This window comes from Zychaea mexicana (genome assembly GCF_025766255.1).
Source record: "Zychaea mexicana strain RSA 1403 chromosome Unknown BDB00scaffold_2, whole genome shotgun sequence".
Taxonomy (NCBI): Eukaryota; Fungi; Mucoromycota; class Mucoromycetes; order Mucorales; family Lichtheimiaceae; genus Zychaea; species Zychaea mexicana.
In genome coordinates this window covers 629,675-656,348 of record NW_026516665.1, presented here as the reverse complement: position 1 = coordinate 656,348, position 26,674 = coordinate 629,675, and the positions used below count along the sequence as shown (strand labels likewise).

Genomic DNA, 26,674 nt, shown 5'->3' with positions numbered 1-26,674 from the left:
AAGGTTATAGTCTGCAACAACAAACACAACAAAGAGAGTTTATGCATTGCATGCATCACGTGTGGGTCCTCTTTTATTATCTTTATTCTTCCGATATGTATGCATGCAATATGCTATTACACAGAAAGGCTTACTAGGAAGAGGAGGAGAAGGAGGAGGAGGAGAACATGGTAGTCGCCGAGCCGTCATCATCCGTACCACTATCCAACGACAGCCCAAACGCTTTCAAAGTGCCTACGCGTGAGCAAAACGGACAAGCTTCCGAAGAAATTGCTGTTCCTGTTGTGCAATGGCGATGGATGCGTGTGTCACATTGTCGGCATTGGCGTCCCACTGTCACTAGCTCCGAGCATGTCGGACAAAAGCTGACGGCGTCTGGATGGTGTTCTTCAAAGTACCGTTGCAGTTCTACCGTCGATCGCAATGACAGCGCATAATGACCACTGTCAACACAATAGTACAACCAATGATCATCCACAAATCGATCCAATGCGCCCTGGGCTTTCTCCAACTTTATGTCCAGCTCGCTTGCTACATGGAGTGCCGTATCGCTGGATAAATACAGATCCGGTGCTTGCATGATACCGTCCAGCTAACATAGCTCACAACGTCGTTAGTTCTCACTTATTGCAGAGCTTGAAACAATGAAACAAAGGGCATGTATACAAGATGTTTAAAGTAGTCGAGCTCAGAGGGTGTGTAGAGCGTCGCGCCTTGTGTGCCAACGTCTGACTTTGTGTTAACCTGATATGTTGTACATACATGTAATAGCGGGTTACACTTTCATTCTCCACTTATTCAGAGATGTCTTTGCTGTTGTCATTACCAGTAGAAGCATGGCATGGCCAGTACGTTCGTCACGCACAGTGCGCAAGGAGAGGTCGAAATTATTGATTTCGAGGTTGATAGTCAGAACGAATTCTTGAAAGTCCTCTGTGGGTGCTATATTTGGATATGGAGCGAGACGTCAATAACAATAATAATAATAGAAACGCGCGCACAGACTATATTTACGCACTCTGCTCAGCATTAGCAAGAATAGTGTCGTACAACCCTTCTGCGGTGTCTGCATCCACAATCCGACGATTCATGACCGCTTGCAGAAATGCACGATGGATATTGTTGTACACGCTGCTACTGTCCTTGCTTTGTTCAGACGACGCTGCCGTTTTAGTTTGGTTGCTGTCAGCCATGATTCTCATTTTATTCTTCAATATTCAAAAGAAAAGGACAGCAAGAGATGGGAGAGAGAGAGAGAGAAAGGGAAAAGTGGAAAGAAGAGGACAGGGGAGAGCTTTTTTCTTTTGTAAGAACTACACTAATACTGTTCAAAGACAAGATGCAAAAGGGGGCGAAACTCAGAAACCGTAAGGCGCCATTTGATACAGCGCGCTTGGACCTGCAGCAGCTGCGGCGGTGGCCCACACGGCAGCATGCTTGTCAAACGAACCGGGCGGATGGTAGCCAACAGCATTAGTGGGAAAAGCGGCGGCAGTGGCAGTAGGAGGAGGAGGCGGACAGTAATGATTCCCACCCACACTTCTGCTAGTGGCACCAGGAAAGCTCAACAGAGGTTCTGGCGTGACCGAGGGTGAGCAGGACACAAGGTCATCATCCATCAAGGGAAGCGGAGTAAGCACCATCTTGGCAGTCAACTCGGGCGCCAGCGCTGCCAAGTCCAAAAGAGCCTGCTGAAGCACGTCATGATTGCCCAGCAATACATGCACAGTTTCACGGCTCGCCTGTTTGTCTTCAGAAAAGTCGCCGCATCGAATCCATTCTCCTTGACTGCTGTTGTTGCTGTTGTTATCGTACATGGCAAAGCAGCAGTGTCGCGGGTCATCCAACTCTATTTCGAGCTGACCCTCCTGGACCAATCGCACCTGGGCAATAGTGTCCATTGGCACCTGGATCCTGAACAGGTGACCTTCGGCTAAAACTTGCCACGTCAGAGTTTTGTTGGTCGATTCCACAAAACATTTAAGGTCCCACGAGCATGGTGGTGTTGCTTGCTGACCCATAACAGCGGGTTGTCCACAAAAACGAGACCAGCTGCCAATGCGGAGCGACTGGATATTCAAGAGTGGTACGATGTCGCTGCTATGCTCGTTGTTGCTGTTGTTGTTGTTACCGGTCTTGTCCGCGCGTTCGGTAGCCGTAACCGTCGTCGTCTCTTTTTGCTGCTGATCTTGCTTGTGGTGCACTTGCGGAATGCCTTCGGACATGGCACGCATTTCAGTAACAGCATTCTCACCACATGATAAAGACAACGAGGACGAAGACTCGGCAGGCACTGAGGTAACTTTTTCGGGCTTGGAACTCGAGCGAGGTCGGTTACCATTGGTACGGCGTGTACTAGGAGGTTGTTGCTTGAGTTCTTCAAAAAGTTCGGGAGTCATCATGGTGCGAAACGTGGGTTGGTAACGAGGTTGGTTATGCAATCGTGCTTGCTCCATCCAGCGGGGCAAAAGCATCGAATCGTGTTGCTGCTGTTGATGATAATGGTGATGGTGGTGGTGCCCATGCTGTGGGTTGTCGGGATATCGGTGATGAGCAGCAGCAGCAGCAACGGGTGGGTTATGGGCAGATAAAGAGTTCGACAAGACTTCCAACTTGCGCGCCTTGGCACGGCGGTTCTGAAACCAAATCTGGATTGTGCGTTGATTGACGCCCAGTTCGCGGGCAAGTTGATTTCGCATAGGGGCCTCTGGGAGTGGATTGACTGCAAAGGAGTTCTGGAGCACCGTCAGTTGGTTGGGTTTCAGATGCGTACGTTTGCGTGTTGGCGCTGACGGTGATGCTGTAGACACGGAGGACGAGGCGGCAGAAGCGGAGGAGGCTGTACGAGCGTGGTGGTGAGGATGCTTGGTGATCATTGTTTTGTTGTCGGTGGTGTTTCAGACTTTGTACAGAGAACGAATGTGATGAGTGTATCAGAACGTGAGCCAGCACGATAAGTACAAGATAAAGAGAGAATGGGGAAGATATGTAAAAGATGGAAAGGAAAGTGGATGAAGGAAAGAAAGAGAGGGACGGAGGATCCAAGACGAGGGGGAGTTAAAAATGTTTCCATGGTTACACCAAACCTATTGCTTGCACCGACGCACCAAAGCCACGCGCCGTTCCGATCCTTCTGAACATCCCTCGGTTGTACACGATTCGGGGTATCACTTATAGTCTCTTATCAGCGTCAAGTTTAACGGCTGCCAGAGATTTCAATGGAAATCTGGAGGTGTTCTACGCCTGGAAACGTCTTGTTCAATCGACCCATCAAGAGGGCATTAAGCCCAAGTGAGAAAGATGTTATGTACCTAACAGTTCTTACGATCGTGCAGTGTAGTACGTCATCCCCGCTGATTGCCCTTGCCGCTACAAAGAAAAACATGAGGCTTTCACATGCACCGAAAACTTTGTTTAGCTTGAACAAATGCCACTAGCCTTGAAAACCATTCCGCGTATCCATATTTTATACTTACTACTGTTATCATCGGTGACGCTATTGCAACTTGATGGTAGTATTAGCACCACCGATGAGAGTATTTGTTAGGCGGCTGACTCAATTAAAGTGTGACAAGCAGAAGTAGATACATCAAAGGTATTTAACGTTCGGGCAAATAATACGTAGGTGGCAGATGATCCTTCAAGTGCTCTGGAAAGCTTTTAGAGGCTTTTGAAGGCTATTGACTACAGGAACTGCTTACAGCGCCGCTGGGTTGTGAAGCGAGAACATCCTATTCAATCACTCTACTTGTCTGTACTTGCTGCCCCAAATACTTTGCTGAATACAAGCCAGCCTTGTATTTTGAATAATAACGGCAATACGAATGCTTTTACATATCTCGGGCACACAAAACGTTTGCAATAGCTCGAATATTATTCTTAATGCATAGCTCATCTACTACTATATGTCGCATCAATAATAAAACCCGCCAAATCACACGCGTTTCCAGGTAAAGAAAAATGATTCGTCGTATAAACATTCATTATTGCGAATATTTCTGAGGGAAGCCTTCAAAATGACATGTTGTTGAGCTCGGTAGCATGCTTGGAAGTTCAGAAAACTGAAAGTCAAATTTTCTTACAAATACATTCTTGTTCATCTCTCCAAATTTGTTGATCATCATGCGATCGAACTTTGTAGCAGTACTTGTTCCCCATTAATATTGAATAATTCATAATATGTAAGTTTTCTCTAATCCATCACATTATATTAACCATGACTTACAGATTGAGGAGGCGGATATTGCTGCTACTGGTGAGCTGTTCTTTTCGCGAAATATACCATCCAACACATTCTTTCATTAAAATAAACAATCGGTCTCTGGTTTCATCTTTTTCATCCATCCGTCATATTCAATTTTATGCAGTCTGTGTACGATATATTTAAGCGAGAACCAATATATTCACTTCCCATCCTGGTAGCAGCTGTATCTTAATGTAGTCATTTAGACTTTTAAAGTATCCCAAGGGTTTCTCAAAATACCAAGAGGAGGGACAAGAGAATTAACAGAAAGGCTTTATTAAGTATAGATGGGCCAAATTAAAAAATGTCATGAAGGAGAAAATAGGTTAGTGGGAACGAAAAATTATACTTTAAGAAACCCTAATAAATTTGATATTGATGACTTTATGTTCAAAATCACCATCTCCTTTATAGGATAGCCTTTTTTTCTCTCTCACACGTAGTGACCTAAGATTAAAAGTGACATGTGCCACTATTACTGTACGCCTATTTCCGCCTCCGTTCGCCGTTGTCCGGCTGTCTCAATATATAACTTTTGAGTGCTACGTGTTGAAAGCATACATGATGATGCCTTTCTTGTCATCAATAACGATGGTGATAAACTCTTATGCCTGAAACGCAACCAGCTCGGTTATTACACCATACATACGACATAATCAGGTAAAAAGCTCCGGTTTCGGTGAACTTTACTGACCGTCATGGGTAACTATTACTCACACACCAATTACCGGACTGCTGCGTACATAGAATGTAAATGCATCATCGAAGCTAGACCTAATCTGTTCTTTTCAAGTATACTGGTCGGCTCAAGGGCACTGAACAACAGAATACGTATATAATCAGGACTAAGGAGGTTTTGTTTCAATTAACAAGTCAGTGTATTAGAAAACCCTGACAAACATAGATATGTATGGTGTAGAGAGAGAAATCCTGTCACAGTACAACATTCCTACTAGAAACGCACCCTTCTTTTATGGCAAATCACAACATATCTGCTATCAAATTGCGGGAACAATGGCTATTAAGCACACCTAAACTCACCCTGATGTATATAAACAAAAAGGAGATTTAGTACTATTTGCAGCTGTTGATCTTGGCGAGTATGCATAATGCTTCACATCAAGAAGAAAATGAACCTAAAAGACTCTGATAAGCACCACGCAAGATATATTAGTTTCATTTTTTTGCCCAACTCTCTATATTAAAATCTTCTTGTGAGTCATTTTGATCAATTAGTTTCATAAATGAGCCTTTGTAAAACAGCGTACTATACATAGCTGCCAAGTGTGTATAGAATAAGTATTTCCACAAAGTTTGCTGCTTTTGGGATCAGAAAGGAAACCTGCATAACACTTCTTTATCATACCGTATCAACCTACTCGTAACAGAGGAGGTATATATTAATCAGATTACATCGATCATACAAACCTAAACATTGGCACATGACTCGTGGGTAAACGCATTCGTTTCTCACACAGTTGATTAGTTTAGGGCGCGCATTTGCCGCTTGCAATTAGCCCTCTATGCGTGTTGATATTACAGTACACGTTCCTCGCCCACCGATCAGCTCTGACATATACCAAGTAGAAGCCCCTTTTGACGTAATGGTCATATAGTGTCTGCATATTAGCAGGACTCGCCATGTAACCTCAAACTTAATACCAATTTTTTTTTTGGAAATCCTATTATGTAAAAATCGCAGAGGTTGGTGGAGAAGAAAGGAGAGTACAGGAGCCGCCATGAAGGGTATGGGCAAAAAACTACTTTAACTTTTTCTATACCAACAGTATAGGTGGGATGATCAATCCGTTTTATCTCTTTCGCACACAGCGCAATATTTTTTGAATCTTTTTTTTCATTACTGCCGTGGGCCGTTCGGGAGAAGAGGGAAAGCATGGCGGCCTCAGATTGGCGAGAAGTTAAAGAAATTGCAGAAGCACGCTTATAATTACAATACTTATCGGTGGATTGCAGCGGTTGCAATTGAAGCAAATTTTGCCGAGAGAAAAGGGGATTCGTTTCCAATGGCATCGGCTTGCCACTGCCACAGACACACGCGTCTGCAAATGAATATATTTATTTAGATTCTCCCGCACACTTCGTTGCTTACGCCCTATTTCCACTCTATCACTGTGACTTTCATTGAGTAACATCTCCCAGCAACAGCGCGATCACAATAGTGCACAATCCATTAACTAAGGTCCTTTACTTCGAATGCAATTCTACTCTTTTTTCTATAATCTTCAAACAAGCAGCTGCAACAACAATTATAGCTTCTTGACCTCATCACTATGTGCTTTTGAGAGTTGATAGCCCTTGTTTTAAAGAATGTGCTGAGCAAATCCGAGATGTATTCGCTACTCTTGCGCCTGGAAAGGGCTAGAGCAATTTGAAAGATTTGTATATCACGGTGGCTCGTGTGCATGCTGGGACAGAGGAAGAAATGCGCCGCTTGGTTATTACTGTTTGAACCGCTCACGGCAGCTATGGAGATTGATCCTTCCCTTGGGTCGTCTCAAAGAGATTTACAGTTGCAATAAGTTTAGAGGGTATTCGTGATTGCATTTTCTGGCGATTAAATAACAGTTTGAAAACATACGACATATGTAGACTTTGGCCTCATGCCTGCACGGGTAAACAAGATCAGCAGACTGAGGAGTAAGTAATATGGTGCATCCTGTCGAAATAGATAGCAACGAAAGGTTTCCAGCAACGATTTTTCCCTTCCTACAGGGCTGGATTATAGTAGAACCGATCTGATATCTCTTTAAGTAGATGCATATGACCTTCTATAAGGGACCATGACAATCACCGGCTAACAACAACACACCAACAGTTCTTGGTCATCGAATAATCTAAGAAAGACAAAGGAATCTAGATTTGGATTTTGGACTACTCGCAGTGGCCAGGATCCAAATCAGTGCGAAAAAGATGTCCCTGTCAAAGGGTTACCATCATCGAATTCTGCATGAGTACGAAGTGTAGTAAAAAATAAGTAAATCTATCATCGATCTCGTCTTTATGGTATGATATCATAGGAGGACTAGAAGTCAGCTTTTGGGATGATTTGTGCACTTCTACTCTATATAACTAGAGAAAGCTTTCTCTTTTGCCGACACGGAAAGTTTGCATTACAAACAGAAGAGTCTCGTAAAAGCGAGATAAGGGCACCATATCATTATATACTATCAATGATTGTCTTTTATACGAGGTCATTCAAACTCTCCCCCCTGCACTACTAGGGCTTACTTCTGATGCTTGCCAGAGGGCCAATCGGTGCAACTATAATAGTTACAGTACGGCTTTGTTTGGCGCGTTCAATAGAAATATACTGTAAATCCCCGCTAAAGACATATAATGGTGTGTGTTTACTAAGTGGTTGGCTGCTATGCGCTTTGCTGTCTGCTGGCTAATGGCCATTTTTTTCATTAAAGAGTGTGTTCACTTTTAACCTCTGCTCCTTAGATCGATAACATTATACGCCTTTCCGTGTCCTCTGGTGCAAAGTTTATATAATCAACAGAGATATCGTATAACCTTTGGTTTAAATTATGTTGTTGTAGCATATTACTTTGCATTAAAACATTTATTGGTTGAATGTATACGCGCTTAAACATAATAATTATGATTTTCCTTTGATTTTTAATAGAAAACAACCCCCGATTGCAATTATCCAGTCGCAAGTTTGAAAACAATTGAAGAGTTATTATCGTCAAGTCAAAAGAAGCGCTCTTTGTATGATAAAAGATTGCCAGGATACATATACCCATTCCGCGGCGGGGCCTTGCCCAATATGGACCGCAACAATGCCAGCGGCACACTGATTGTACAGCATGCATGTCAACTAGTATCAAAGAGCCTTGGCTACATGAATTGACGATGGATGTTTTCCTTAAAGACATCCCGAAAATCGTTGGTAAAGTAAATCATATCACTGCAATATCACTTATTCACTTATTGTACCCCGAAGAGATACAGCGCGAAATCTTACCGTTCTTGCTATCTTATCCCTAGCTCAATAGGTCTACGCTGACCGGAAAGGGAAAGTCATTGCGCCATAGGAATAGCCCTTACTTTCATACAAAAATTGGGTTTTCACAAATGATACTTTTCATGCTAGCAATACCAACAAATTTGTTCGAACCCAGTTTAGTACGTTGAGACTTTAACATGATATTTGGCTGCCGTTATTGGCTGCAATAAAACATATCCGATATATGTTTCTCTAGCCTCTTTGTAATGTTGCTATATGGAGATGAAATTTACATTTGAAGATGTAATGGACACACAAGGTAATGGATAGGGCGGATTGGGTTCGTTGTGTGATGAATTTGAGTATGTGTGTCCTCTTGATGAACAGGTGCGATCGTTGTAGTAACTTCACTTGTTCATACACCCTTGGTCTTATTATCCTATAGTTTGGCACAACGCTACTTGTAAAGGATCATTGCAGGTTCAATGATGCTACCCAACGTATTAACGTTCACTCAGGACGTCAACAATGATCGTTGTCACGTCAACTACTGCTGGCCATCAATGATGCAACTGGCAGATTCCTTGGCCGCCAAGGATTAAAGCAAAAAGTAATAATTTGGAAAAATAAAGTTTCGCCTTCGGGCGTTCTATACTATAGAAGTTTCAGAAAATCTAACTGAAACGCGTAAAAGCCGATAATGCTGGCGGCGCAGATGAACGCTGCTTCTTTTCTTTACAGCAATGAATGACGGAAGCATACCTGACAATTTTCCAGGTTGCACAGGTAGCAAATTCTTATTACAAGTCAAACATGTGTTTAACTAAAACAGTTAATTTTTGATTAGAACTCACTCGGTACGTAAACAGCACCAAGCATTCCTTCCTTCGATGCTTCCCTATTAAGCAACAGGAAAAGCATCGCTCAGTGGTCACTGAAACTCGGCGCCAATGAGCTGTACAGAACTTGGTGCAGTCGATATACGAGAATTGTAAAGACGTTGAAGCCACATCTGCAGACAAGCTACCACCGAGAAAGAGACAAAAAATACATCAGCAGCTGAAATTCCTTTCTAATTGAATAGGCCATTGAAGATGAATAAGGAGCTGTGGGGCGTTATTGTATGATTGAGAGAGGCACAGATAACTGTGGATGTACTTTACACTACCGAGAGTGTGCGGTTGGTGGGGGAATACAGTAAGAAATCTCAAACCATTCTCAGCAACAATCTCACTCAACAATTGGAGTCTGATGGTGGGGAGGATAACCCATCAAAGCAAGCTAAAAGACGGCGTATTCTGGATGACGATGACGTTGATACTGAGCAACAAAGCAGTACAAGTCATGCCAATTCGCAGCAGTATGGCAATATTTACGATTTTGGAATGGGTTACAAAAAGGTACTATCTTTGAAATGACCTTTAATATATCTTATTTGAATACATAATGTTGGAACAAAATAATTCTTATAATATATTTTTTTTTCTATTTGTTTCAATATATTAATATTTTTAGGGAAGCATCTTTAAATGTTTTTTAGAAGATTTATTCTTATCCAAATAATTGTTATTTCAATTTTGAGAATATAAATAAAAAACGACCCCCAAAATATATCTGGTTTGATTGAACTAGTTCAGATAATTTCATATTATTTTTTTGATCTAATTTATCTGAATTATTAAAATTTAATATCCAATTGTCCTAAAAAAGAATTTATTATATAATCATTTATATTCAAACTATGACTGCCATATAATATTTAATTTATAAAATGTCACAGCTAAAATTTAATTTCAATTAATAAAAGTTGAAATAATCTTATGAAATAATATTATATAAAAATACCATATTGTTCAGTTTTAACATAAAAAATCAGCATTTAATAAATTAATAATATAAATATTAGATTTTTTTTATTTTTTTAAAAGTTTATTTTTATTTTAGAATTATTTGTTAACATATATTTCTTATTATTTCTTATTATGCATAAAACATTTAGGGTATAAATTGAAATCCCATTAATATGTGCATATTAATAATCTAAATACAACAAAGATTGTTTTTATATCTAGAATAAGTTATAAAAAGGTAGTTTTTTTTATACTAGGTAGGCATATATGCATTACCAATTATTTTGATATAAAAACTATTAGTAGCAAATATTTTATTAGTAATAAAAATTTAAAATGTTTATAAAATTGAATTTTATTTTTATATAAAAATAACTTCGTCTAAAGATTTACTTTAAAAAAGACTGTAAATATATGTTGGCAAAATGCATTACAAGTTAAGATATGAAAATATGAGGAAGAAAAAAAGAAAAAAAGTAAAAAATACAATAAATTATAATATGGTTTTCAATTCATATATTGATTTTTATGAGGAATTTCCTATTCCCAACGAAAAAAATATTATAATTTAATACTAATATATCATAGTTTTATTCTGACCCAATAATTACAAGAATCATATTTTTATTAGTTACTATAGAAAAATATTAAAAGAAGAATATACTTGCATCTAAGGACACTAGATTATATATTGTTAAATTAATTTAATATATAAACTTTAAAAAAATTTATAAATTAGATTTTTAACTAAATAAATTCAGAAAATATGATAAATAAAATATTAAATTGAGAATTTCATTGTTTGATAAATAGATATAATAATGTTAATAGTACCATTAATTGTATTATTAGTTGTATTATTATCATAACACTAAATATGGTCACTGCAAGAATCGACATGTATTCCCTGGATATTCCCTTAGGTAATATCCTGACATTTTACCCTAATATTACCCTGATATTACCCTTTTCACATATTCCTCTAATATTACCTAGTATTACCGCGTTGTTCTAAGCGCCGCTACAATTAATATGTATTCCCCAGGTATTCCCCATGGTAATATCCTTATGTTTTACCATGATGATATTACCTAATATTACCATTTTCACATATTCCCTAGATATTACCTAGTATTACTGCGTTTTCACCACTCTAATATGGATGCTAGTAAAAAAATTGTGTTTGAACTTTTTGTTGAAAAAGTGTATTCTTTATTTGTGACATTTCCACCATGTGTAAAACTCAAACAGATTCAATTTGCAATCATAACATTAACAAACGAATCGTGCCCAAACATCTGTGCAATGTCGAGCAATGTCCCCAAGTTAGGAGCAGTAACGGGTCATGTGGCAACAAGGAGACGCATGAAGAGACGATTGAGAGGCTACGGTGGGATAGACGCCATGTGTATATATGATATAGTAGAAAGTGAGTGCTTGTGAAATGACAATAAGAACTTTAATCATTGGCTATGGCTTTTTTACTGTAGCACACTATATTGAACACAGCCGTCGAAGCACAATCTGTTATGGATCTTGACAGACTTTGTGAGATCATTGACACCTAAGACCAAGTCGATACCTACCCCTGCCACAACATTTTGTTTACCCCGAGTTCTCATCATACCAAAAAATAAGATATACCACCATCCATCATCTTGATACTCTTGCTCATCATCACATTACCATTGTAATATACCCGTACTACGATCATCATCATGCTTCGCTCGTAAGATATCGATTTCTCATTCAAGAGCTTATTACTGCCTTTGGGATAATACTTAGATCTACTGTGTGCATTTGTGTGTATGTGTTTATGTTGGTGGACCGCTGTTTTGTAGTGAAAGGATACAATTATAGCATCACTGTCACAGTTATGTAATCAATTTTTTTTTATATTTATACAAAAAAAAAACCATAATCAATTTTTACTTGCTCAGTCATTCAATCCTTCACTAAACTACTTGAAACCGTACAGCGGATTTGAAAGTTGTATCATGTCCCCAAGTCTGGCAATCCTGTATCGGCGTGTTATTACGTAGGCGTAACTGGAAAATCAGCATAGGCAGCCACCAAACGTTAGAATGCTTGTATGTCTTCCATCAAAAGGGACAGATAACCTTGTTGGGCATGGCATCTTCATACAACGCTGTTGAGTATGAAGCACTTATTAGTGAGTCTAGTTTTCTTTGTATGCATGTACCTTTTTTTTTCTCTCCCACTTGGCCCCATTATGACGTTTTGCAAGAGTTGGATGGGCGGAAGGAGCACTATTATTATTCTCGTGGAAACCGGACTCGACTTTAAGCTGATTATAGAAAGAACAGCAAAGTATCATGTCCTATTTGGCCGTCTCAGCCATAATGATGGATGTACTTCTGATAAGATTGATACATAATCCATGACCTATTAGTGAATACTTGTTTAGTACAGCTGCTGGCCTATGCTATCTTTTGTTTCTATAAGTTATATGGCTTGAAGAAATCAGCAGGTGCTCACAACGTGCGAATTGCGTGCAGCTAGTTGTGCCTAAAATGTGAGGGTTGAGTCGTTTTCTTAGCTACACGCCTCAACGAGTAGCGGCGCGCATCATCGCCTTTATGCAGATCTAATAATGTGTTGGATGTAGCTCCTTTTCCTTATCACCACTACACAACAAGCACCGTGGACAAATTAATTGTCTTTGGAAAAAACTTGTTTTTTTCATGGTGTATTAATGCTTAAATGCTTAATCATACCTTTGATGCCTCTACTACAAACTCCTATTATAACTGATGTACCGCATTAAGTATCACTTTGAATGTTTGGTATGTGCTATATGCCATCTGCAGATATTCATCGCTGATACAGAAATATCATTACAGATATCTATTTAATATCGTTTCACCAACCCGCTACAGATGTAACAATGTCCTATGTCAGTCTAAACCATACCATTGTATATTATATGTATATGAGCAAATCTATTAGAGAAAGATAAGTACAAACTAGCAAATACGGCCACAGAGCGAACAAAGGAATGGCATACAGCTCTCGAGAGCCTTTTTCCTGATATTGCATTGTGTAGGAGTCGCTATTTTGTCCTATGTCACGTATTGCATTGACACATGAGTTATTAAGTTATTTTCTGCAATTATCACAAATTCATATTAGACGTCGCATCAGAGTACACATCGATCTCTCTCCTGACGTGACTATAAGCAGCTTTAATGCAGTCAGACCCCGGTTTTTGCAACCCAGCCTTTTCCGAGCTTTATTGCAAAATGTTAATATTTGCATCAACCGAAATGGGGACAGTATGAACTTAAGGACAATCATAACTAAGTAACGCTTCATGCTACTTGAGTTTTTTCGATTATATACTCATGCCCCTGTCATCCAACGTACAGTAGTGCTATATGTGCTCAGCACACCACTGGATACATATTCAGTTTCTCAGAGCATATCGACATTCAATGTTGTCCAGCAGAGGTTTTTTAACATGTCATTGCATCCAAGTCTCAGACAACCGTTCGGGTCTTTTGGGACCTTACAGGCATTGAAAGGCCGTTCTAGGTGTCCGAGTGACCACAAATGACAAACAAATTCTGGACTTTTGGCATGTTCCATCCCGGATAAGGCGCAGATCATGGTTTTAATTGCATATCTTGCAAACTTTGAAGCCCCTTTTGCCCGCAATAACGTGCAAATCGTATACGCGTTTGCAAGTTGCAAATGCTCGTCTTTTGTCGGATTTTCAGAAGGAGATTGCTGCGAATAAAATGAAGACGGGGTTGCAAATACTGAGGTATTATTGTAACATCAGATTATGTAATACTTATCCGGACCAAATCGCACACGACACAAGATATAGTGTTGTGTTGTACCATTTAAGAATCGTATTATACGGAAAAGGGATGAGATCTAGAGGTTATAACTCTAAATTGCGGGTTGCTATTGCTTGACAGCTATCGTAGATGTTACGTTATGGCCATGGTATAACATGTAGCATTTCAGAGTAGTAATGATAGTACTTTTATTAAATTAACACACAAAAAGAAAGCAAAGGTGCTGATATCACGGTAATTACAATCGCTTCATTTGTCGCTTTGCCTTTTTTCGACCGTTAGTACCACGAGTCTGCCCTTCATTGTACTTGCGTTTATAGTACTGCTTGGCGTCTTCGTTGGCCATCAGTTCATCCACAATCGTCTCCTTGCGCTCCTTACGCGTCAGTCGAGCCGAATGGTATTCAGTGGGTCCTTCCACCACAGTGCCGACTTGGAAGTATGTGGGTGTCTCCTTGCCGACCTTCTTGTAATGTCGTTTACGGTCAATCACGTGGCGCATCTTCAGCAGCTGCAAATCTCGTTTCAACTCTGCTGTCACTTCGGGTCTAGCCATATCGAACCAGCCTTTGCCTGTCGTCTTTTCTCGTTCCTACGGGGACGCGATAGATGCGAGAACGACATAGATGATAAGTAAAAACTAATCTTTCTATTCCATCACACCTCAAAGATACGACTATGCCTTAATGAAGAATAACACAAACCTCTTGTCGTTGTTTTCGTGATAACCGCTCCTTGTCATCCTTTTCCCGTTCCTTGACCGCCTCTACAACCTTTTTGTGTTTCCGGTTTTTCTTGCTATCGTCTTGACCAATCATGTCTACAGTGCCGTCTACCAGTCTTGCAACTTTGCCACCTGTTCGCTGAATGTATAATTCTTTGTCCATGGCAATCCGTGAGTCCAATTTGGGTAACTTGTATTGAGATTTATCGTTCTCGTCTTCTTCGGTATCACTAGTTATGATAATAAGTCCACCAATCTTTTAACACAACATCCATATCCAATTTTTACGAGAGAGAGAACTTACAGCTTGATTTGATCCTGCTCTCCAATATGCTGTTTACTGAGTGCTTTTTGGGCCTTATTTAACAGAGCGTCAAGATCTTCGTCATCGTCTTCGTCCTCGGAGCTGTCCCTGTCACTGTCTTCTTCTTCAGAGCTTTCTTTTTCGTTCCCATTTAAAGAGGCCTCGGATCCCGACGATAATTCTTCTGATTGTTCTTTTTGATTTATATGTTGTTCTACTTTTGCTTCTGTGTCTGAATGTTCGTTTGACGATACTTCGTTGCTATTAAGCTCGTTGGCTGTAGTATATTCGGAAGTTGTTTCAGGAGTGATCTCCTTTTGTATATCTTCTTGAAAGGACACTGATTTCTTAAGTGACGCTCGTCGTTGTGCGCGTGTGAGAGCCATGAGGTTGGACAGGTCGGATCGATCGATCGTTGTGTATATGTGTGTGTGTGTGTGTGTGTGTGTAAAAAATAAAGTAAATTTTATTTTCGAAGACAGCATCCGAAATCGGGCTTGGTCTTCGGGCCGCGGATCATTTTCGGAAGTGGTCTACAGCTTATATAAACGTGTGGCAGCTGCTGCGTTGGTAATCAGTACTTGGTTACACTTCTTCGAGTCATCACACATATACAACAATGTCAAGCGAACCCATCAATGTCTTGTTTGTATGCCTAGGTATCTACCATATTTTAATACTCAAAGAGCTTAAGAGAAGACACCATTGCTGAATGCTTACAATCTTAATCTTTGACAGGCAACATTTGTCGATCGCCCATGGCGGAAGCCGTGTTCGCCCACGTTGTCAAGCAAAAGCAACTTGACGGCAACTTTGGCACGATCGATTCAGCAGGCACCTCAAGCTTTCACGTACGTTGTTAATGAGTGTCGTATGGTCTTTATGAGTCTACCACTATAACTATTGTCAACAACTGACAAAAAACCGGATATATGGTATTTTCCTCTCTCTTTCTCTCTAGGTTGGCGAGAATCCGGATTCGCGAAGCGCAAGTACTTGCAAGGATAACGGCGTTCCCGTAAACCATCGTGCACGTCGCGTCACTCAAGACGACTTTAGCAAGTTTGATTATGTTTTGTGTATGGACAACTCCAACCTTGCTGACCTTCAGGTATGTAGATCGATGACTCAATTTTCTGTGGAACGTGAATTTTGAAATAGGTTAAAGTCAGCCAGTTGCCAGGAACGTGGGTAGGATGCTGATGATCTCGTAACACTAGGAAATGAAACCAGCTGGAAGCAAAGCAACCGTGAAGTTGTTTGGTGATTATGACCCACAAGGCGAAACGATCATTCGGGATCCTTACTACGGTGGCAATGATGGATTTCAGCGTAACTTCAAGCAAGTAACGCGGGCCAGTGAAGGATTGCTGAAGGCTTTGGGATTGATCTAGTTTTAATTATTCGTAGTACCACATATTGTAGTCGTAATAGTAAAAGAAGCATAAAGTACAGCACATGCACCGGCTTTTTCTTTTCTTTTAATCATCCAAATACTGTCTTCTATTATTCCTGAACATAGATTATGTGGATGTGCCCAGTAAAAATGCTCTTCATGAACGGAGAAGACCCTTTTCTCTACGTCAATTTCGTTCTTTGTATGTGCTTATTAACCACCCTCCAAGGAAGCGGCTCATATATTCTTGAGATTATTTATCGGGATCACAATAGTTAGTATGCAACAGCTTTATATACGTGCAATCTAACCACCACTTGCTGCTGCAGGATTTCATATAATAGTTGACGTCATTACATTTTAGCCGAGATCTGTTAGTGTGGGGTGATACGAATGTCAAACGACCGAGTTCATAGTGTTTGAACATCTAACTTCACTGAACCTAAAGAACCTTTTATGAGTAAGTCAATCCATAACGTACACATTCTTACACTACCATATATACACGTATGTGCATGTTTGTTTACTAAACTGTCATACTCTGCGTATTTCGTTTCGCATAAAAACGAGAAATACTGTACGCCAAAAATATCACGCACCGAAAGAAAAGCACGTAAACTGTCAGTTGAGAAGGATCGACGTCCGTAGTTTGCATGAGAAGATGAAACACTAATGCACCATTCCATTTCTTATTTATATGTCTAGAGATAGCCTTAGTGGCTAAAGTGCAGCGAACGCACTGTAGTGAGTGGGATTAATGTTATACTCAGGTTATTGCAGCGATAATGGGTAAAAGGTAGCACGGACGTAGATGCATGTACACATGCGTGCATCCTAGATGCAGCTGAAAAGGCTAAAGCACGATATTGTATGGTGTAGTGATAGAATGATATGTCAGTTCCAGGGCTACATCACTGCGCAAAAGGAGACCACTTATTGATTTCTGTGGGCTCGGCACGACTCGGTGCATGTCATCTGACGCTGGAGATAAACACTTTTCGATACCAAGATAAGAGGCATCCCTTTTCCAATTCACTTGCACTAATATCTTTCTCTTTCTCTCCCACTCTTCTTTTTCTCATCACCTTACATACCTGAAACCCCTAAATATCTGTTAAAATTATGGTGACTGAACTACAGCACCCACTCGATCCTCTCTCGGTAGAGGAATTCCGTAGTGTTGCCGCAATTGTTCGCAAGGCGCGTGGATCGGATGATACCAACAATTTCATCTTCAGCTCGGTTGCACTTTATGAACCTCCCAAGAAACAAGTGCTAGCCTATTTGCACGCCTTAACCACCGCCAACAGCTCTGTGGTGGACCCACCCGATCGCGAAGCGCTCGTTATTTTGATTGACCGACCAAGTGGTCTAGTCCATGAAATCATCGTATCATTGACCAAATCCTCGATCGTCAAGTGGGAAAAACTCAAAGGCATGCAACCCACACAGCATCCAGATGAAATGCTCGAAGCTGAGCAAATGATGATAAAGGATGAGCGTATCATTGAAGAGTGCCGTCAGCTCGGAGTCACTGATATGTCTATGGTCAAGATTGATCCTTGGGCTGTTGGGTTTTACCATGCTGACAAAGACGTGGCCAAACAAGACAAACGCCGGATCATGCAAGGTCTGATGTACTGCCGGACATCGGAGGACGATAATCAGTACGCACATCCACTGGACTTTACAGCCATTTACGGTCAGTTCAAGTGTATATGCAATACACATATATATCACCTGGACCAAAATAAATATACGCCTTTCAAGTACATGCATATAGTTTGCATGAAGATTTTACCGAGTATATACTAAAATATCACACTGCGATATGGAACGTAGACGTTAACGCCCAAGAAGTGATTGATCTTATTCGTCATGTGCCACGCAACAGTAAATTTGAACGCGCGAGTGTACCCATGGCAAACCATCATTTCTTACCTGAGCATCTGGGCCAAGACAAAATGCGCAAGGATATAAAGCCAATCCAAATTACGCAACCCGAAGGTGTCAGTTTCACCTTACGAGGTCATACACTGGATTGGCAAAAGTGGAATATGCACATCGGATTCAACTATCGTGAAGGTGTCGTTATCAGCAATGTCACGTACAAGGATGTAGGAGACCAAGTACGACCTGTGCTTTATCGTGTGTCTCTTTCAGAAATGGTGGTTCCGTATGCCAATCCCTATGAGCCTCACACGCACAAGATGGCTTTTGATGTTGGCGAATATGGGCTGGGTAATATGTCAAATTCTCTCGAGTTGGGATGCGATTGTGTGGGCGACATTACATATATGGACGGCGTGATTACGGATCTCAAGGGCGAACCGACAGTTATCGAGAATGCCATATGTATCCACGAAGAGGATGCTGGTCTTTTGTTCAAGCATACGGATTATCGATCTGGCAAGGCCCATTCGGTTCGCTCGCGTCGTTTGGTCGTTTCCAATATTATCACTGGTATGTCTCCAACAGCTTAATGTGTGCAAGCTTTTTTGATGTTGTATCATAGTCTAATAATCTAAAAATACTTATGTAGCCGCCAATTACGACTATGGCTTGTACTTTTACTTTTACCAGGATGGGACATTCCAATACGAAGTTAAGGCTACAGGTGAACTGAACACGCATATTCTGGCAGAGGACGAGGTGAGATAGCAATGAATCATAATTGATTCTTCTGTTTATTCAAGTAGTGCGTGTACACTAACTCTACGAACGAATTATGCAGGACCCAGCACCTTATGGCACGATAGTCGCACCACAAGTGGTCGGCCAACACCACCAACACTTGTTTATGATGCGCATTGATCCCATGGTTGACGGCATTGATAACTCGGTTATGCAAGTGGACGTGGTGCCATCTACAGACCCTGTGGGTCACCCAGATAATCGCGTTGGCAATGCCTTTGTGCCTGTGACTCGGATCTACAACACAACGGATGAAGCCCAAGTACGCAGCAACGCAGACTCCTCGCGTTTCTGGCAAATCATCAACGAAAGCAAACTGCACCCATACACGAAAAAGCCGGTCGGATTCAAACTTGTCAGCAATAACACGCCACCCATGCTCCCTAAACCAGGAGCCATTGTCACAGAACGTGCCAAATTTGCGACAAAGACGGTCTGGGTTACGCCGTATGAGGAACATCAGTTGTTCCCAGGTGGATCCTACTGCAGTCAAAGCGAGCCCGGCATGGGTCTACCTGAATGGACTAAAGAGTCAGCTAGTGTACGTGATAAGGATATTGTGGTATGGCTCACGTTTGGCCTTAACCACATTCCACGCGTCGAGGATTTCCCAATCATGCCTGTTGAGACGTGTGGGTTCCATCTCAAGCCGTGCAATTTCTTTTTGGGGAATCCAGGTATCGACATTCCCCCGTCGAAGAAGCAAACTGCTTCAGCAGCGAATAACAGCAATGGATGTCATTGCTAAACGAAATAGTATCTAGCGTGTTTCGGATGATGAAAATATATCGTATCTTTTAATAGTAAGATGTAGATCTTTGTCTTTCTTTATAGTATGGATATGCAATGTGTGTGTTAGAGTGTGTGTGTGTGTGTGTGTTTAGAGAAGAGAGGCAGAAGGTTGGGAAGGGGCCTTGTGTGTAATCAAGTTAGGGAGAGAGAGACCTTTGGCAGAAAGACAAGGGAGAGTGTGGGTCAAGGTGGTAATGGGAGAGGAAGAAAAAAATACAAGAGGGGGAAGCGATTAAAGTATTAATTTTGATTAAGAGATTCTGAAAGGAAGAGAAGAGAGAAGGAACGACGGCTATCTAAACGTATCCCTTTTCTTGCAACACTGCCCGCGCTTCGGGTGCAATTGCATTCCACAGCTGTGTCCGCGTAGCATCATCAACACCGTTCAGGACGACCTTCAGGTTGTTTACCACCTGCTGTGTCAGCTCAGGCTGCAAGATGTCTGCTGCCAGTACCTCGGTGAAGATCTTGACCAGTTTGGGGATGTTGGCGTTGTTGGGGCCTAGCACGCTAGGATGGTTAGCCTCGAGCAGTTCCAACAGATAGCTGTAGACAAAGGCGGCCTCCTGGTCGTCGTTGACGATGGGCAACGCTTCGAACCATGGACCAAGCACGGTATCTAGTGGGAACCTGGAGCTGTTGAATTTGCAGATCTTGGCAACGGCGGAGATTGCGTTTTCGGTGGCAAAGACCACCGTCTCTTCACGGCTGTTGGGAGCTTTGATGATGTGGAACAAAGGCTCCAAAGCAGCAGCACACACGTCGGCGTATTGTGGACCACCGAACTGACCGCAGACACCCAAGCCATAGGCAGCAGCTTGACGCACTTCGGCAGCCGGATCCTGCAATGAGTTGACCATGGTCTGCAAGAACTGGTTGGCATAGTTGTACGAAGCGGGGCCGGTGTATTCGACAAGATCGTCAAACACACAAATGGCCCATTGGCGTGCGGTCGAGCTGGGGTGGTTCAGGAAGGGCACGATCAAGGGTAATAATCGCTCAAAGTAAGGTCCAAAGGTAGCAGCGCCGTGCGTCTTGAGAACGACCTGGATAGCGTGCGAGAGCTCGCTCAATGCGTCTTCTTCGGTAACTTCCTCGTCCATCAACTGCTCTTCATCCTCAGGATCATACTCGCCAGCTTGCTTCTCGGACTCGCGAGCGGTCAATCGTTCCAAGAACATCTTTATGTGCTCCTCGCAAGCCTTGGTGAAAAGCTCGAGCTGCTCGGGCTGCATGCAGTTTTGACCCAAAACTTCAACGCATTCGTAAAAGGTAGCGTACAGCTGAGCCAGGAACGAGACATCGTCTTCAGTGGCAAAGACCTTGGCGATCTTTTCAAAGACAGTGTGCCACATGCTGGCGAGCTCGTTGCCGGGCACATTGGCTTCCTTGGCATCACGCAACAACAAGGGAAGCAGGGCAGCAGCGGCGTGTCGGACACCGTCGTGGAAATAGAACTTGAGCAAGGGCAAAGCAATCTCGAGCACCTGGGTAACGTAGGGCAAGAAACCGGCGCCCAAGTCGCGTGCGTAGCTAACCAGCATTTCGATGGCCGTGTGCTTCTCCTCCAGCACGGAAGTCTTGATGCCAATGTGCTGGCCGTTGATGGCAACAAAGTCCCAGCCGTCCTCGGAGGGGTAGTTGGCTTCGACATCCTCTTCCTCGGGATCGACAAACGTAAACTCAGGAGTGACGCGGGCAGATTGCAAAAGCGGCGGCATGATGTTGGGAAGGTACTGCAAAAAGTCCTGGCCCATCATCTTGCACATGCGAGCCCAGGCAGCAAGCAAGTAGGTGGTCTGAATATCATCGGGCTCCGTGACAGATTGTTGGATTTCCGCAAGAATGTGGATGAAGCCTTGAGTGTATGGCGCAAAACCTTCCTTACCAATAGCCAGACCAATAAGCGAAGCGCATTCGATGGCGCGGCCACGCAACAAACGGTACTGCTTGTCGGTAGCCTGGCGAAGGATATCCAACAACAAGGGGACAATGACGCTGTGGTACTTGACGAATTTGTCTTCGGCGCAGTCGGCGACAGTGGCAATGGTGGTGATGGCCTGCTCCTGGACGTAGGTCTTGTGGGTCTTCAGCAAGATCAGCAGACGCTCAAAGATGGCATCAAGGTAAGGGTCAAGCGTGGTCTTGTCGGCCTCCTCGCAAAAGTTGACCATGGCAGCAGCAGCATGGGCCTGGACACGAGGCTGGCTGCTATCCTCCATGACAGGCAAGATAGCAGTAATGATGGGCTGGTGGAAGTTCTTTTGCAGATAGTCAGCGAAATCGGTCGACATCTGGCCAATTGCGTTACAGGCGGCATAGCGGACACGGGGATGGGGGTCCTTCAGGTAAGGGACGATCATCTGAATGATATTAGCAAGTTCGGGCTTCATGACCTTGACGCAGCCTTCGCCGATCGACGAAATGGCCATCAACGAAGCGCGGCGCTGCTGCCATTCGCTCGACTGGAGCATCTGCGGGATATACTGGAAGGCAACGGGCACAACAATCTTGCCACCGAGCGTGCGTGCCACTCGGTCAAGCGTGCTTTCACCCATCACATAGTTCTCCTCATTATCGTCCTCATCCAAGTCGTCGGTCGTGTACCAGCTCTCGTCGTCTTCCATATCAGTGACCATTTCCATGGCGACGGGGATGACTTCAGAAGCAAAGTTGGGCACCTTGCGAACCATGGCAGGCGAAGCTTCGCTCAGAGTAAGCAGCAGTTCCAAAGCAGTTTGACGAGTACGGTCTTCAAAAGTCTTGTCCTTGGAAATAGACACCATGACCGTCAGCAGGTTGGGAAGGACGGGTTTATACAGACGAGGAGCGCTGTCGGCCAACTCGATCAATACGACAAGGCCGTCGACAAGCGTCTGATCGTCGCGGTTCGTAATCACGGGGCCCAGAGTCTACATTGTTGCATTAAGTCGTGCGTCCCTCAGACATCCACAATCCCAGTAACACTCTTGTGATTTTTCCAGTGGTTACTTTACCTCAAGCATATGTGGCATCAGGGCACCCATTTGCTTCTGGGTTTCAGGCTCGGCCTTGACAATGTATGCTACTGCAGCCTTCATAGCTTCCAAACGGACCTGAATAGCAGTGGATATCAACATTAGTAAATGAGACAGTTTTCTTAGTGCATCACAAGTGCATGTATGCTCTTTACCGCTTGACTTTCGGCATCCGTCAAACTGCCCATGAACACGGTCTTGAGGGTGTCGGTGTGCTGGTCAGAGATAAGTTCGGGGACAGAAGCAAAGATACGGAAAGCAGACTCACGGAGCGCAGCATTTGGCGACTGGCTGCACTGGAACAAAGCCTTAAGCAATGCGTCCCATCCAACTAAACACCACGGTACCCAGAAAACAGCCATGTACGTTAGAGGTCCACTCAGTTGTATCCCCTCCCCTTCCATCCCTTCCACACGCCCCTTTTCAACTCTGTCCGGTCTTTCCACGTTTGTGGTGAGCGTGCCCTACCATTCTTGCCAAGATCCGACTTGGCAACCTCAGCAATTGTATCGGCAACCTTGTGGCGAGTGCCTTGGTCGGTTTCGTTGGCCAGAGATGCCAGCAAAAGCTCTCTCACGCTGCTTCGAGATGTTTCCTGGACCATGTCCCAAAGCGTGGCATCGGGGTCTGTGGGTGTCGTGTATGGCTTAAACGCAAGACGACGCAAAAGCACACTGCTGTGGGAGCGCAGCTACACATATACAAGAAAATTCCCTTTAATAAATGCATATGACCCCCTTCCCCTTCTTGTTCATCGAAAAGAACGAAAATAAAAAAAAAGAGCCCGCCCTCACTCCCTTTTGTTCCCTTCCCGTGCTTTTGCTCACACGCACAAAGCAAAGAAGCGCTACCACAGCTAAACACATACCTGAACCTCGGAGTTCTGCGCGACGAAATGCGAAAGTCCAACAATCAGCAGGTCGGGTTGCTGCTTCACCCACTTCTCATTCAGCTCTGTTTCAGCTGCCGATCTATAGTGAAGAAGCAAAAGTTTAATACATAAACTTCAAGGGGGGGAAGGGAGAGAGAGAGAGGGAAACATAAAGCTGCCAAACTTTATCGTGTGTCTCTCTGTACACGGTTCACTAAAGGCAAGGCTCTGACTCATTATTTACCGCTGAGTGTTGTCGGTAGAGAGAAGACTCGTCAACACTGGAGTCAATTGCTGAAGCACTTCACCAGGGATCTCCATGTTGTGTTTAACGAAGAAGCGGCGGGGAAAAAAGGGAGAAAGCTGAAAGCGCGATGGGCAAGTTTGAAGAAAAAAAAAATAAAGGCTTTTCCACACAAAAAAAAACTGTTTTTTTTTTGTAACAGCGACGACGACGACGACGCACCTGGCGGGGTTTTTTCTTAAACCGGTAAAGACGTTTCCCTCGTGCTCAAAATCTTTAGATTTCATATTAGAACAGTTTGTTTATTCTGCTGCTATTGAAGTAGGCGTGGGTGATGGCGAGGGTGGTGACGATGCTGATGTTGTTTGTGATGGTGGAGAAGGAGGAAGTAGAGATTTAGAAGAGGTACAGTAAACTTTTGCAGGTATCACAAATCCATGGTCTTCATCCTTTGGATCCAAAGCAATGAACGGCGGAGCGACAACATATACGACAGTGCCCTCCGGCTCGCTCTTGCTGACGGGCTTCATGGTGGCGCTGTCATAGAGGGCGACACCTTCTTCAATTGAGCCACAGAACACTCTAATGTCCTGACCCTTCATGGCAAGATTTAGTTTGGCAGCACGTGCGCAGATGGCATCCATCTTTTTCTTTTGCTGAGGACCGTCCTTTATGCGTGGATAGATGCTGCTGAGCTGATCGAGAATCCTGTCCACTAGCGCTTCCAACGACTTGTCAATCATGGCCTGTTCCTGTTCACCAGCTTGGCGCACGACGAGTGCGCTCACTTGCTGTCTCAGGCGGCTGGCCCAGTCTGTGTTGCGCTCCTCGATCCATGCATTCAGCTGCTTGAATGTTTCGTTCACAGACACGCCAGTGTGGATCGGCTGGTTGAAGATGTCCTGGGTGAGTGCCTCCGTGATAAGCTTCTCAGTAAACATGGTGATGATCCATGGCTCCAGCCGTGGTTCTATGGCGTCGTCTTCTTCTGATGCGTTGGACAGAAAGTAATGGCGGGTGCTCGGCCATCGGTCCAGGATATATGCAGAGCCGCCAGATCGATCCATTTTTGATTTCAGGCCCATGCAAAAGTTATTCATTAGGTTGGCCAAGTGGGTGATCTCATACTGGATTGTCGACAGATCATCGTCGGTGGGCCGTATGCTATAGTGCATCCAGTAAACACATTGTCAGTGATGTCGATAATTGGATAGAAGGATAAATCACGGTAACAAGAGCCTACCTCTTTACATGGGCATAGAAATTGCTCTCCATCCGCTTGTATTCTTCCTTTTTGGATTCAAGCTCCTTGACAGCGCTGGCATAGGCCGACTCCAGCCGTTTGTGTTGTTCCATCTGTGTCTCCAGCGCCGACTGGGCTTCTTCCTTTTCTTTGCGTGTGGTACTCTGCTCCTCGTCTCGCTCTCTGCGGATATCTGCAATAAAAGCTTCTTTTTCATTGTTCAGTCGCTCGAGAATCTCCTTGTGTATCTGTAACGACTCTGTCAGCGACGTGATCACCAAATCTTTGTCGGAATCCGTGTCGCCGTCTCGTGCGCGCTGAGTATGCACTATTGTTTCGCCCTTCATGTCATAATACTCTATCATGGCGTCCGACAGTTCCGTCGGCTGTGTTGCCGATGAGGAATATGAATCGCCATCGGTTGTTGATGCAGGCGCCATTGTGATTGTGTGTTTTGAAAGTTGCAAAAGAAGAAAGAAAGAGAGAAAGCTTTAATAACACGGAGTCGTCGTGATATGGTGTCCAAGGCCTCACCCCCCCCCTTTTTTTTCACATAAATTGTTATATACATAGTACACTCTTTATTATCAATTATGTATAGGAGCTCTTCACCAGCCCCTACAAGGGGTCTGAGAGAGAGACAGAGGAGTGAAGGAGTGCCGGATGCTACGATTACTACTACTTCTACTACTACTAGCGGTAGTAGCAGCAGTATGTTTCTGATCATGATGCTAGTGGTTTATTTTTACATATTCTTTTCGTCTCCATGCTCGACAATCTGCTCGACAACCTTGTCCACGTTCTTGGTCTGAAATGAGCTCCTGTAAGCAACAACAGTAACAACAGATAGTTGCATATATTGTGTACAGCATATGCGTATGCAAATTCAGTCAGTATATGTCTGCCTGTCTATCGTCGGTGTTCAAGACACATGAGGAGAACAAGTTGTGCTGATAATTTGGGAGTACGGGGTAGAGGATTGCTCTTGATTACTTACTCGAGAGTACCCTTGGAAGGTCGTACGAACTCACCCGTTTCGCTTCCGGTGGACGTTGTCATCACGTCAAATGCTACATGCATTGCCGTTTCGTTCTGTGAGCGAAAGAAAAGAAAACGTAATGATATAGAATAGAAAGCTTTACATTGGACAACGTCGACAAGAGGAATCGTCTTGTCCTTGCGCCACTTGGAAGCCATGCCCTTGTTGGCAATCACAAAGAACTCTTGGTCGTTTTCGCCTCGGTAGGTAATTTTGGTTGACATCTTGCAAAGGTTTAAGGAAGTAAAAAGAAGAGAAATTAGGGCATTTTTTTAACCCAACAAAATTGCATGAATTTGTTTTTCCCCGGGTCCACATTTGAAACCCATGTCACAATGGCATGTCGCATATAACACAAATACCTGTATTGCTCAAGTGCGTAACTTTAACGTATGCTTACTGTACGTGAGAATACGCGTTATCACTTGGTTGGTACGAACAACGCTGTTACAAGATG

At 43.2% G+C, this 26,674-nt stretch overlaps 9 protein-coding genes across 9 annotated transcripts; 2 read left to right on the top strand and 7 right to left on the bottom strand.

Moving 5' to 3' along the window:
- Positions 1-1,452, bottom strand: BDB00DRAFT_228829 (Nse1 non-SMC component of SMC5-6 complex-domain-containing protein). Its single transcript, XM_053116555.1, has 4 exons — positions 1,019-1,452; positions 827-933; positions 667-744; positions 1-592 (listed from the first exon to the last, which is right to left on the bottom strand). The coding sequence occupies exons 1-4, from the start codon at positions 1,200-1,202 to the stop codon at positions 134-136; spliced, it is 828 nt and encodes a 275-aa protein (XP_052985574.1). The 5' UTR covers positions 1,203-1,452; the 3' UTR covers positions 1-133.
- A 113-nt stretch (positions 1,453-1,565) lies between these two features.
- BDB00DRAFT_743519 (homeobox domain-containing protein) lies at positions 1,566-2,783 on the bottom strand (the record flags this gene model as incomplete). The annotated part of the gene is made up of 3 exons (XM_053118498.1): positions 1,566-2,192; positions 2,304-2,450; positions 2,607-2,783. Coding segments are annotated over 3 exons (951 nt in total), but the record flags the coding sequence as incomplete, so codon positions are not given.
- Positions 2,784-14,131: 11,348 nt separating this feature from the next.
- On the bottom strand, positions 14,132-14,780 carry BDB00DRAFT_880966 (Fcf2 pre-rRNA processing-domain-containing protein; the record flags this gene model as incomplete). The annotated part of the gene is made up of 2 exons (XM_053128046.1): positions 14,132-14,485; positions 14,598-14,780. 2 exons carry the CDS (start codon positions 14,778-14,780, stop codon positions 14,132-14,134), a joined length of 537 nt encoding a protein of 178 aa, XP_052985572.1.
- BDB00DRAFT_228410 (uncharacterized protein) lies at positions 14,532-15,439 on the bottom strand. Its single transcript, XM_053116553.1, has one exon. It carries the CDS (start codon positions 15,404-15,406, stop codon positions 14,918-14,920), a length of 489 nt encoding a protein of 162 aa, XP_052985571.1. The 5' UTR covers positions 15,407-15,439; the 3' UTR covers positions 14,532-14,917.
- BDB00DRAFT_967680 (phosphotyrosine protein phosphatase I superfamily) lies at positions 15,369-16,493 on the top strand. Its single transcript, XM_053129816.1, has 4 exons — positions 15,369-15,580; positions 15,660-15,772; positions 15,883-16,032; positions 16,142-16,493. Exons 1-4 carry the CDS (start codon positions 15,541-15,543, stop codon positions 16,313-16,315), a joined length of 477 nt encoding a protein of 158 aa, XP_052985570.1. The 5' UTR covers positions 15,369-15,540; the 3' UTR covers positions 16,316-16,493.
- An 878-nt stretch (positions 16,494-17,371) lies between these two features.
- On the top strand, positions 17,372-19,982 carry BDB00DRAFT_967677 (copper amine oxidase). The gene is made up of 4 exons (XM_053129815.1): positions 17,372-18,019; positions 18,160-18,780; positions 18,860-18,969; positions 19,052-19,982. Exons 1-4 carry the CDS (start codon positions 17,440-17,442, stop codon positions 19,757-19,759), a joined length of 2,019 nt encoding a protein of 672 aa, XP_052985569.1. The 5' UTR covers positions 17,372-17,439; the 3' UTR covers positions 19,760-19,982.
- Positions 19,875-24,096, bottom strand: BDB00DRAFT_796249 (uncharacterized protein). The gene is made up of 6 exons (XM_053121455.1): positions 23,936-24,096; positions 23,689-23,791; positions 23,289-23,511; positions 22,976-23,151; positions 22,800-22,898; positions 19,875-22,715 (listed from the first exon to the last, which is right to left on the bottom strand). Exons 1-6 carry the CDS (start codon positions 24,010-24,012, stop codon positions 20,100-20,102), a joined length of 3,294 nt encoding a protein of 1,097 aa, XP_052985686.1. The 5' UTR covers positions 24,013-24,096; the 3' UTR covers positions 19,875-20,099.
- Positions 24,097-24,195: 99 nt separating this feature from the next.
- BDB00DRAFT_796247 (uncharacterized protein) lies at positions 24,196-25,201 on the bottom strand. Its single transcript, XM_053121454.1, has 2 exons — positions 25,179-25,201; positions 24,196-25,099 (listed from the first exon to the last, which is right to left on the bottom strand). Exon 2 carries the CDS (start codon positions 25,033-25,035, stop codon positions 24,238-24,240), a length of 798 nt encoding a protein of 265 aa, XP_052985568.1. The 5' UTR covers positions 25,036-25,099; positions 25,179-25,201; the 3' UTR covers positions 24,196-24,237.
- A 722-nt stretch (positions 25,202-25,923) lies between these two features.
- On the bottom strand, positions 25,924-26,441 carry BDB00DRAFT_753674 (ribosome maturation protein; the record flags this gene model as incomplete). The annotated part of the gene is made up of 3 exons (XM_053118707.1): positions 25,924-25,999; positions 26,176-26,248; positions 26,321-26,441. 3 exons carry the CDS (start codon positions 26,439-26,441, stop codon positions 25,924-25,926), a joined length of 270 nt encoding a protein of 89 aa, XP_052985567.1.
- Between the last annotated feature and the right edge of the window lie 233 nt (positions 26,442-26,674).

What these genes read in the sequence shown, in the direction of transcription:
- BDB00DRAFT_228410 (XM_053116553.1), bottom strand. Translation starts at nt 15,406, where the DNA reads ATGCTGTCTTCGAAAATAAAATTTACTTTATTTTTTACACACACACAC.
- BDB00DRAFT_967680 (XM_053129816.1), top strand. Translation starts at nt 15,541, where the DNA reads ATGTCAAGCGAACCCATCAATGTCTTGTTTGTATGCCTAG. An exon ending in TGTCTTGTTTGTATGCCTAG is followed by an intron (nt 15,581 to 15,659) that starts GTATCTACCATA and finishes AATCTTTGACAG; the next exon opens with GCAACATTTGTCGATCGCCC. An exon ending in CCAACCTTGCTGACCTTCAG is followed by an intron (nt 16,033 to 16,141) that starts GTATGTAGATCG and finishes TCGTAACACTAG; the next exon opens with GAAATGAAACCAGCTGGAAG.
- BDB00DRAFT_796247 (XM_053121454.1), bottom strand. Translation starts at nt 25,035, where the DNA reads ATGAATAACTTTTGCATGGGCCTGAAATCAAAAATGGATCGATCTGGC.
- BDB00DRAFT_796249 (XM_053121455.1), bottom strand. Translation starts at nt 24,012, where the DNA reads ATGGAGATCCCTGGTGAAGTGCTTCAGCAATTGACTCCAGTGTTGACG. An exon ending in TCTACCGACAACACTCAGCG is followed by an intron (nt 23,792 to 23,935) that starts GTAAATAATGAG and finishes TCTTCACTATAG; the next exon opens with ATCGGCAGCTGAAACAGAGC. An exon ending in CGCAGAACTCCGAGGTTCAG is followed by an intron (nt 23,512 to 23,688) that starts GTATGTGTTTAG and finishes GTATATGTGTAG; the next exon opens with CTGCGCTCCCACAGCAGTGT.
- BDB00DRAFT_228829 (XM_053116555.1), bottom strand. Translation starts at nt 1,202, where the DNA reads ATGAGAATCATGGCTGACAGCAACCAAACTAAAACGGCAGCGTCGTCT. An exon ending in TCTTGCTAATGCTGAGCAGA is followed by an intron (nt 934 to 1,018) that starts GTGCGTAAATAT and finishes TAGCACCCACAG; the next exon opens with AGGACTTTCAAGAATTCGTT. An exon ending in TCGACTACTTTAAACATCTT is followed by an intron (nt 593 to 666) that starts GTATACATGCCC and finishes GAGCTATGTTAG; the next exon opens with CTGGACGGTATCATGCAAGC.
- BDB00DRAFT_967677 (XM_053129815.1), top strand. Translation starts at nt 17,440, where the DNA reads ATGGTGACTGAACTACAGCACCCACTCGATCCTCTCTCGGTAGAGGAA. An exon ending in GGACTTTACAGCCATTTACG is followed by an intron (nt 18,020 to 18,159) that starts GTCAGTTCAAGT and finishes TATGGAACGTAG; the next exon opens with ACGTTAACGCCCAAGAAGTG. An exon ending in CGTTTCCAATATTATCACTG is followed by an intron (nt 18,781 to 18,859) that starts GTATGTCTCCAA and finishes ATACTTATGTAG; the next exon opens with CCGCCAATTACGACTATGGC.